This window comes from Cannabis sativa, chromosome 9, assembly GCF_029168945.1.
Source record: "Cannabis sativa cultivar Pink pepper isolate KNU-18-1 chromosome 9, ASM2916894v1, whole genome shotgun sequence".
Classification (NCBI taxonomy): Eukaryota; Viridiplantae; Streptophyta; class Magnoliopsida; order Rosales; family Cannabaceae; genus Cannabis; species Cannabis sativa.
In genome coordinates this window covers 58,423,405-58,434,759 of record NC_083609.1, presented here as the reverse complement: position 1 = coordinate 58,434,759, position 11,355 = coordinate 58,423,405, and the positions used below count along the sequence as shown (strand labels likewise).

Sequence of the window (11,355 nt, the reverse complement as noted above, 5' to 3'; positions counted from 1 at the left end):
CACAACTATATATGTTACATACCTCACACATATATAACATATATATACATTAATATACATGATATATATTATATACACATATCTCATATAAATACATAGAAAATAAGTATTTCTACATATTTAATCTAATTAATGTATATATTATGTCATATCTCATCATATATGTAATACACATAACTCATATACATGTTATATATTATATATCTCATATATATACACATACAAACATGTAATAAATTCAAATATCATATTATATATCACTATATATTATATGATATAAACTCATAATCACATATATATCACATATATATAACTCATATATATATTATATATATTACTATCATATGAAATAGTAAATCACATAATATACACCACCATGCTCACCCATGAATGGTTTTCATATAAAATCTCTTATCCTTGTATTCTCACAATCTTGATTTATCTCCTCTTCCATTGAAAAGGAATAAGCTTTTGATTGTTAGAGATTTTATAACAATGGAAGAAAATCAAGATTTATTACAACTCTATTGTAAAATAATACAAGGACTAAAATCAGAGATTGATTAAATATATGTTACAATACATATATATACACTATATATATTACATATATATATATATGAAAGGTAGAAGAGAAGATTACAACACATGTAATATAATATATGTATATATATAACAAGAGAATAATATATATAAACACTCACTCACAACCTTGAGTGTAGATTAGTGGGGATCACCATGACTTGAACAAGGTATTACACCTTTGTCCAAAAGCTTATTTCCCCCTATCTCTAAGCACTAAGGGAACTCTCTAGGAAATATCTTTGGGAATTATCAAGCCTTTAGGGTTTTCTAGCAAAGTGCTTTCTTGATAGAAAACTTCCTCTCCAAAATGAGCACCTTAGACCTCTTTATATAGTGTTTAGGATATCACCATTTGAAATTCAAACTCATAACCCCTATAGATGTTATGGACTCAAATGTAACTCTTACACACACCATAACTCCTATAGCATTAAGAATTTCAAATAAAGGTGTGTAACATCTTTTACACTCATAATGTTGGTGATAATGGTGGAGGTTACTCATAGTAGCAACTCCCCAAATGTTACAAAAAGATGACAACTAATATAGTCATATGTTACATATTATTAGTTTATTACACATATTTAATCTATATATTATATTATTACAAATAATATAACAATTGATTTCTCCTCTTAGCTTTGCAGACTTAGCTGGAGGAAAGAACTTTGACAAGAATTTTGTTGCCAGATCATTCCATGTAGCAATAGAATTCGGTGGCAAAGAATTCAACCAACTCTTGGCTCGTTCTCTGAGCGAGAATGGAAACAACCTCAATCTAATGGCATCGTCGCTAACTCCATTAACTTTAAAAGTTTCACAAAGTTCCATGAAGTTAGAGAGATGCAAATTAGGATCTTCAGAAGGGAGACCACCAAACTGAACTGAAGACTGCACCATTTGAAGGATGGCAGGTTTGATCTCGAAGTTGTTTGCATCCACTGCCGGTGGCCTAATACATGACTGCACTCCCGTCAGAGTAGGGAGAATGTAATCTCTCAAGCTACGGCCATTAGCTTGATCTTCCACAGCGCCTCCATTATTACCATTATTACGCCCATTGTTCCCAACATTATTGTTCACATTGGCAGCCATGATTTCCGATGTTTCGGCGATTCTTTGAAACTCTTTCTTGCCTCTTGTTCTTTCGATTCTTCCTGCAAGTTTTCTCAATTTCAGGATCAACTGGTAATATGACTGATTGTCCTTGACGGCGCATGCACTTAGGATTCCTGAAATAAATCAAGAAAATATTGCAAGAAAAAAGGTTAGAAAAATCAGCAAGAGAAAATATACCAAAGTAGAAGTTAGTATAATTTTATGTAATATTAATCTTTAACAATTCCCCGGCAACGGCGCCAAAAACTTGTTGCTATATTTTTAAACACTACGCAAGTATACGCAATCAAGTAGTAAATCTCACACAGGTGAGGTCGATCCCACAGGGAATTGGATTAAGTACCACTAAATTATACTTATGATTCTATTCGGTAAATCAAAAGCAATTATGAATTAAAAGCAGTAAAATATGAAAGAAATTCAGAAAACTTAATAACACACTTTAAAGTTGAGCAAGATGAGGCAATAGGGAGGAGAATCCTGTTGTTGTTTACCCAAATTGTTAATGATTAATTACTATCCTATTCTTGGAGTGAATGACAGATTATGAAATAACCTAGCTCCTTTCAGATCTTCTAGATTCTAAATCACATGTTATCTAATTAATTCCTTAATTAAACTAACATGAAATCAGCATTAAGTAATAATCTACTCGTCACATAAGTCATGCAAATACTTTCGTTTCACATAGAACATCGATTATCTTAATTTTAGCATTCTCAATTCTCACTTTTCAGATTTCGAATTGAGATCATAGAGCATGCACAAGGTGATCAATCTTAAACATGAAATTAAGCACAAATTAAAATAATTTCACAAACAAGAATGGAGGAATGGTAATTAAACATTAACTAGGCAAAATATTAAACAACAATCATCATCCTCCCTAAATGGGAAATTTAGTTCAGAAACAAATCCATAACCATTCCTATAGCAATATTCAACATAAATAAATTAAAGAGGAATAGAGAAAGAAACTGTTGGTGGATTGACTCTGGATCTTCACTTTGATTTCTTCTGCTCTTCCTGCCGCTTTCTACTGTGTTTTAGGGTTCCAAATCGCTCTCCCTGACTTTCAATCGCAGTTTTCTATTTATAATTGAAATTTAGGGTTCGATGGACGAAAATGCCCCTGGTCCGTACGGGATCTCGCCGCGGCCAAGCTTCCTCTCGCCGCGGCGAGAATTTGCCAAATTTAGGCTCTCTCTGTATCTCGTAACTCGCCGCGGCGAGCCTCTTCATCGCCGCGGCCAGATATGCAAAAACTCAAAAATTAAGTTTTTCTTCGGCTCAGCACGTCTTTTAATGAATTCCTGCACCCGAGACCTCTTTTACTCCAAAGAACCTGAAAACATAGAAAACAAGCGTAATTCCGTCCCAACACAGCTAAAAATGCACATAAATTGGATCTAAAACATAGGCTAAAAATAGCCTAACACACATCTTGAGCCCAACGTAAACCTACTAATAAAGCAACTGCTTCTGCCTGGAAAACTGAAAGGAATCTGCAAATGAGATAGTTAAACCAATAAATTCATTTAAAACATGCAATTAAACATATTATAACTCAACACAAAATTATGGTTGTATTGTGTTAGAAATTGTGAGTCCTAAATTAAAATGTAAAAATTGTAATTCAATTCTATATTGTAGTATTTTTTAAAATTTAATAAAAATTCTCAAAGAGTATGCTAGAAGGTGAAGTTGTTGAGTGTTGACTAATCTAAAACTTACATCTCATGACTCATGAATGACTTCATTGTATAGTACTATAGTATAGTATAGATATAATAATAATATAATGAGAATTTGAGCTTCTATTACTAATATGGAGACATAATTAAAACTAAAATATTATTTCACATAAAGATATATTGGTAACTTATAGTTGAATTTTTCAATATTTATTATTATTTTTTTATGTATATATATATAACATTTTTATGGAAGAAAAGAAGACTCAAAATCCATTATAGTTTCCTCCATTAATGGCTACTCAAACCTCTTCTTCTTCATCTCTGCCACTTCTAGACAGAGTTGCCATAGTCACCGGAGCCTCTCGAGGAATCGGCCGAGGCATAGCTCTCCATCTAGCCTCACTCGGAGCTCGTCTAGTCATCAATTACACCTCCAACTCTGCTCAAGCTGATCTCCTAGTCTCCGAGATCAACGCCACCTCAGCCTCCGCCGCTCGAGCCGTCGCGGTCCGAGCCGACGTGTCCGATCCCGATCAAGTGAAATTGCTCTTCGATTCGGCTGAGAAGTTGTTTAATGTCCAAGCTCATATTCTGGTCAACTCCGCTGGAGTACTCGATCCGAACTACCCTCACATTTCAAACACTTCTGTTGAAGATTTCGATCGCATTTTCAGGTTTTTACTCTGAAATCTCTGTTATACCAAAAGTGTTGTTAATTATGCTCACAAACTGTTTGAATAATCGTTTCATAAATACCCAAAACTTGATAAAATAAGTGTGAATAATTGTTATTTACGTTCTTATATTATATTAAAGGGATTATTTTATAAATACAAATAAAAGACAATTTTTTTTTGATAGATCTATATAGAAGAAATTATAAATTTTATAAGTTTTATACTTTTTGTACGAAAAAAAAAAGTTGTTTTATATGAAAATTGAGGAAAAAGTTGAAAAATATGGGAAAATTAATTAGGGTGGCATGTTTGTCTGACCATGTAATTACAGTGTAAGTGTGTAATTGGAACTAATTGAGGGGTTCTAAGCCATGAGAATTGGATGTAATTACACTGTGTAATTACTAAAAACTTTCCATATTAAACATTAGCTACTAAAAAATATTATTTTCCCATGTAATTACTAACTATTTTGCCAAACAAGATATTAGGAATTCATATGTAATTACCACCTCATATCCAAACACACCTTGCATTTTAAAATATAGTGTAATTACTAAACTGTGTAATTACCACCCTAATAATTACCCTACCTAGTAATTACACAAATTACCACCCTAATAATTACCCTACCTAGTAATTACACAGTTACTTCTAAACACACCTTAAGGATAACTACCTTAAGGATAACTAAGTATTGATAACTATGTAATTAAGTACCTTATGTTATTTTTTTATATATCTTCTTAATTTTTTAAAATTTTCTATAAAATAATGTTTTTGAGAAAAATAATCATATTTTTACAAACTTAAACCATAAAAAATGAAAATTTCTCTTTTAAATAAATATATATTTGACGGATTTTAATTTTTTTTTACAAAAATACTAAATATTATTTTAGGAATTATCCCATATACTATTTTTTTAATTTTTTTTTTTAAATTTACAATTTAGATTTCTAAAGTGGTTGCAGCGCTAGTTGCAATAGGAGTTTCTATACCATTTTTTGTTATAATTTAGGTTGCGCTAATTGCAATAGGAGTTTCTATGTAGAATTTCGTAAAAATACAAAAAAAAAAATTGTTTTGAATTGTAAAAATAAAAAAGCTCCTATTATTTTTCAATTATTTTGATTTCACGTTATTGATACGAAAAAAAATAATATTTTTTTTTCAAAATAAAATAATAAGTGAAAAACTTATAAAAAAATAATTTTAAGTATTTTGTGTAAATTTTTTCATATCAAATTATTTGTATATCATAATTCTAAATAATATCATATTAAATTTTAACTTATATTAAAATATTGTATATCTATTTGTACATACAATTAATATCAAACATTGCATAAAAATATTGTGTACCAAAGAGACTAAAACTAGAAGTGTTATAATATCTCTTATATTTATGCTCACAAACTGTTTGAATAATTGTCAGCGTGAATACAAGAGGGGCTTTCTTGTGCCTAAGAGAGGCAGCAAATAGGTTGAAGCGAGGGGGCGGGGGTCGGGTCATATCGATATCTACGTCGCTGGTGGGTGCTCTGAGGCCAGGTTATGGCGGTTACACAGCGTCGAAGGCAGCCGTGGAGACAATGATCAAGATACTTGCGAAGGAACTGAAGGGGACTGGGATCACAGCCAACTGCGTGGCACCGGGGCCAATCGCGACAGAGTTGTTCTTTTCGGGGAAGAGTGAAGGTGTGATTCAGAAAATTGTGGATGAGTGTCCCATGGGAAGGCTTGGAGAGGTTAAGGATGTGGCCTCTGTGGTGGGATTCTTGGCTGGTGATGGGAGTGAGTGGGTTAATGGGCAGGTCATTCGTGCTAATGGGGGATTTGTTTAGGATCAAATCTCATGAAAACATACCAATTTTCTAAGATTTTGATCTTCATTTTATTATATCATAATAATAAGCATTAGAGTTGTAAAATCATTGAAAATGTGAAATAAAATCAATGGAGTTAGTGTTGGTATATATGATGAAGAAATATTTTTTCTTTGCACTGTACTATTTCCTTTGGGAAATTTGAATTTGTATGCTTAATAAATAATAAAATTTGAATCCTAATACAATACTAGACATAATTTGTAAAGTGGGATACATTTTCCCTAAATCCCAATTTTACCCCTCTCATTTCAAAATTCTCTCTCTCTCTTCGTCCCCTATTCTCTCAAACCGAACCCTCTCTCAACTCGCAACCCTAACCCCTTCCTCAACCGACGGTGACAGCGCAGCCCATTCCTCAACCGACGGTGACGGCGCAGCCCCTTCCTTGACCGACGGTGACGGCGCAGCAGAGGACCGACCACCGACCCCATATACGGAATGGCCAAGGTGTGATTTTTTTGTTTTTTTTAGAAAGTGTTTTTAAGATTTATTAAGTGTGTGATTTTGTTTGGAATTGTTAGTTGTTAGATTTAAGAAATTGTTTGGGTTCGATTTGGTGTGGGGTTGTTTCGGATCTGTGAAAGGAGGAGGCTTGTTTCGGATGTGTTTCGGACTGGGTAGATGAAGGTCCGATGGTGTGGGGGGGTCCGATGGTCAAATTTGGTTGGCCCGATTGTGTGGGTCCGATGGTCATAGGGGGGTCCGATTGTATGGGTCCGATGGTCATAGTTGGGCCCGATTGTACAAGGGTTCGATGGGTGTTGTTGAGGCCCGATGGTCCGATTATGTCGGGTCCGATGGTGCCAATTTTGTGGTTTTGTATGGGTCCGATGGCTACCAATCGGACTTCACAGTGGGTCTGATTGGTAGCCATCGGACCCGTAGGTTAATTTTTTTTTTATTAATTATTAATTAGTTATTGTTTGATTACCAATTAATAATTTTTTATTTATTATTAATTTTTATTGTCTTATTAATTTTTTATTATTTATTGATTATTATTTTATTATTAATGATTAATTATTATATTATTTTTTATTGTTTTATTTTTTATTAATTTTTTAGCAATTATTAGTTATTAATTATTAATTTTTGTTAATTATTAATTAATGTTTATGACTTAATTATTAACTATTGTATTAATTTGTATTGTTTTATTAATTATTATTTTTTTTACTAATTATTAATTATTAATTTGTATTATGTATTAATTATTGTTTTATTATTAATTATTAATTTTTGTCTTAATTTTTATTGTCTTATTAATTTTTGATTATTTATTGATTATGGTTTTATTATTAATGATTAATTATTGTATTATTTTTTATTGTTTTATTATTTATTAATTTTTTACTAATTATTAGTTATTAATTATTAATTTTTGTTAATTATTAATTAATGTTTATTATTAATTATTAACTATTGTATTAATTTGTATTGTTTTATTAATTATTATTTTTTTACTAATTTTTAATTATTAATTTGTATTATTTATTAATTATTGTTTTATTATTAATTATTAATTTTTGTATTAAATTTTATTGTCTTATTAATTTTTTATTATTTATTGATTATTGTTTTATTATTAATGATTAATTATTGTATTATTTTTTATTTTTTTATTATTTATTAATTTTTTACTAATTATGAGTTATTAATTATTAATTAATGTTTATTATTAATTATTATTTTTTTACTAATTATTAATTATTAATTTGTATTATTTATTAATTATTGTTTTATTATTAATTATTATTTTTTGTATTAATTTTTATTGTCTTATTAATTTTTTATTATTTATTGATTATTGTTTTATTATTAATGATTAATTGTTGTTTATTTATAGGTTTAGGGTGTAATATAATTTTTTTTTTTCAGTCTTCCAAAGTTCCACGACTTTTACTGCCAGTGTCTGAACATTACACTGGTCGTGTTACTTGGCGGGGCGGTAGTTACTATTACCCCAAAGTAAAAGCCAAGTTTGTACAAATGCAGTTGTTGGAAAGGGTGAAGGAGGAATCCCCTTTCAACAATTTTTTTGAGAGAGAGCCATTAGCGTTTTCAGGTGCTCTTATCCATCAGCTCTTCATGCATAAGATAAAATCAGATAAAGATGATGAGGTGCATTTTTATATTGCAAAGAAGAGATGCCGATTCGGCCGAACTGAGTTTGCCTTGGTGACTGGGCTTAATTTGTTACGTGGACCGACTGAGGCTGAGGTTTCGGAGAGGGCAACGTCAGACCGTTTGATAGTAGAATATTTTAATGGGGATCCATCTATCAGCATTGGTCGTCTGCGCAGCGTCTTTGAGAGTTGCACTGAGAAGGATGATTGTTACAAGTTGGGTTTGGTGCTGTTCGTGATGGGTGTTCTGACTGGGAAAGAAGAGAAGAACCTGGTTCCCCCATTTATCATTAGAATGGTTGAGGACCTCCCTTTTTTCTACAATTACCCGTGGGGGAAAATTTCTTTCAACTTGTTGAAAGATACTTGGAGTAAGGACTTCGTACAAAAGAAAAAGCATATGGATGAGAAGATTGTGAAGGGAACGACTCAGAAGGAGTCAAAGTATTCGGCCTATGGATATGCTGTAGCATTGCAGTATTGGGCTTATGAGTCCATCCTCGAGCTTGCTGAGAAATTTGCAATCAGAAGATCGCATCGCTTTCCCCGAATGGTGAACTGGGAGAGTAAGGATGCCCCACTCGGGAAAGAGGAAGTCATCAGATTATTTGCAAAAAAAGAAAGTTTGTTAATTCATTGCATTTGCTTACGTTTATTTATTTATTTTATTTTAATTTAAGTCTAATAATCAATTTGTTATAATTTGCAGTTGACAGTGTACTCCGTTTTATGTCCGCGGAGTAATGAGGCCGAGTTTTTGAGCCACGTCACTGGAGGTGAGGCGCCTCTATTTGTGGATATGGAAGAATTGGTTATTGGCGATGATGGCCAGCCTACTCAGGATAGTTTGCGCAGCCAAGCTTCAAAGCTTGCACTCACGCTAGAACAGCGAGCGGAGGAAGCTGGAATCTTCAGAGATGATACACCACCACATTCTCCACCATCAGGGGCCCGTTCTGTTCCACCGTCTACCTCAATGCCCGATTCTGCATCTATGCCGCAGTCAGCATCTATTCCCAGCACCTCACAGCCTCAGGTGCCAATATCTTCTGCCATATTGGCAAGATTGGAGCGTGTTGAAAAGGAACAGCTTGCTTTGAAGCAAGGCCAGACTGATATTTTGAAAGGGCAGAATGAGATAATGGGTTACTCGAAGACCCTATTGGCTCTTATGGGAGATCAGAGAAGGCCCAGCGCAGAGGCAGAGCCACAGCCAGACGCCGTGTCTCCAGGAGATGAGTTCATTCTTCCGAATGATTACAGACCTAATGATGAGGAAGATGTACTCCGGACACCTCAGAACATGTCGGTCACGTCCATTGGAGATACCCAAGATTCAGAGGTTCAGGTTTTAGAGACCGTTCCAACACCGGTGGAGAAGAGAACGAAGAAAAGGCCAAGGTGGTTTGACGAGTACACCGAAATGAAGAAGAAGATGAAGCCATCAACAACCAATGTGAATGTTGACCCACTTCGGCCCGTTGATGAGAAGCTACTACATAGTTTTCGAAATTGGTTAGTGGGAACCATCGGAAACAAGTATCCGAGGGACGTCTTCACCGGTCTGTGTGGCGTGGCTTGGTTCTCGACCCTAAATACAGACAAACTATGGCTTTCTGATGACGTAAGTTTATTAACTAGGTATTATATGTTGTTATTTACTGCTTTTTACCGTTGTTATTTGTTTTTTTTTTTAATGTTGTAATGTGGTTGTGCTGACTTATTTATATGTGCTGTGCAGCATTTGGATGCTGCTTTCCATATGATGAGGAGGAGGCAACACTTCTTCCCGGAGTTGTACCCACGTAAGTGTACTGTCATGCCATCTTGGTTTACCTCATCGTTGAGGGGTCGGTGGGATGCTTGGAAGAGCAATACTGACCATGATGGTTTTGTTTGGGATGAGTCCATCTTGGAACTCCTTCGTGGGGATCCAAACCAATTTTTGCCTTCTTGGAAGGGTATGGAGTGCATATACATGGCCCTGTTCTTGAACGGACCGAAACATTGGATCGCTATGGAGGTCAATCTTGAGTTGTGGAAGATATTCCTCTTCGATTCGAGTCTTGGATCTCTAACGAAAGACGAACTGAATTCGCTTATGGATGTGTGGTGCCCTTTACTAGCCAAATTGGTGGACCAGTGTGGTGTATGTGACACTCATTACATGGTGATGGTCCCTCAAATGACAGCCTCCGAAAGTCAGGTCAGACCCTTCGACTGGGAAATGATGGACAATAAAGTTGTACCTCAGACAAAATCGAGGTAATTTAAATGCATTTTTTTATAGTATGTTTATTAATTAACAAAAAAATTTTATAATATTCTCTATGGTTTATTAAATTTTGCGTTTACCTACTATTGCAGCGGCGATTGTGGAATGTACGTCATAGAGCATATTGAGCATAAGTTATTGGATCTACCATTCGATGGAGTACATGATCAGCATATGTCGCTCTTTCGCCAGAGATGGGCAGTAGATTTATTCTACCAGAACTTGGCATGAACTTTAGATGTTTAATTTTTTATATTTGTTGAACAATGTTTACTTTTACACTTTTCAATTTGAACAAACTACTTTCACTAAAATTATTTTATTTTATCAGTAGAACTTGTTTTTGGCTCAGATTTTTAACAAAGTTTAGAAATAATGCAATGCGAAATACGTAACAGTACAACACATGTTCATGCCACAAATTAAAAATAGTTTACACCATAAATATAAATAACATAATAGTCCAGCGCATCACAATACTAATAAACTAAAAATTTATGTTAAACCTCGGTAGGTGCAAGTGCTTCTGTTGTGTCCCGTGGCACCGCACTTGCTACATTTTCGTGATTTGATAATCCTTTCACCATTACAAAGCAGTTCGGTTGTTCTTAATTCTTCCAACCTTTTGCTTCTTGGGTCGCCCTACTTGGTTGCTTCTCAACAGCACTCCAAATGTCATGTTCTTTATGTCATCGGAGTAATTCCCAATCATCCTCGTCACCAACTGGCATAATTGTTCCTTCGTATGTTCTCCTCCAATATTCTGTTGTGTAATATGGCGAGCATAGTGCGTACACGCTAATACTTCGCTCCTGAGATGCAGCACATGCATGAGGACAAGGAAACTTCATGCACTGGAACAAGCCGCAAGTGCAACTCTTTTCCTGCAAGTCCACTACGCCACCGGTGAGAACTGTTCTTCCAGGGTGAACCTGCAACGTGTAAGGCCCGCATGAGTCAACGTTCAAAAACCGACCTTTTTCA

General features: G+C 34.1%; 2 protein-coding genes across 2 annotated transcripts; both read left to right on the top strand.

The window, feature by feature from the left end:
* The first annotated feature begins 3,462 nt into the window (after window positions 1–3,462).
* On the top strand, window positions 3,463–6,057 carry LOC115722190 (NADPH-dependent aldehyde reductase-like protein, chloroplastic). Its single transcript, XM_030651325.2, has 2 exons — window positions 3,463–4,075; window positions 5,517–6,057. Exons 1-2 carry the CDS (start codon window positions 3,693–3,695, stop codon window positions 5,923–5,925), a joined length of 792 nt encoding a protein of 263 aa, XP_030507185.2. The 5' UTR covers window positions 3,463–3,692; the 3' UTR covers window positions 5,926–6,057.
* Window positions 6,058–8,891: 2,834 nt separating this feature from the next.
* LOC133031065 (uncharacterized) lies at window positions 8,892–10,722 on the top strand. Its single transcript, XM_061104311.1, has 3 exons — window positions 8,892–9,720; window positions 9,838–10,361; window positions 10,464–10,722. The coding sequence occupies exons 1-3, from the start codon at window positions 8,896–8,898 to the stop codon at window positions 10,600–10,602; spliced, it is 1,488 nt and encodes a 495-aa protein (XP_060960294.1). The 5' UTR covers window positions 8,892–8,895; the 3' UTR covers window positions 10,603–10,722.
* Window positions 10,723–11,355: the final 633 nt, after the last annotated feature.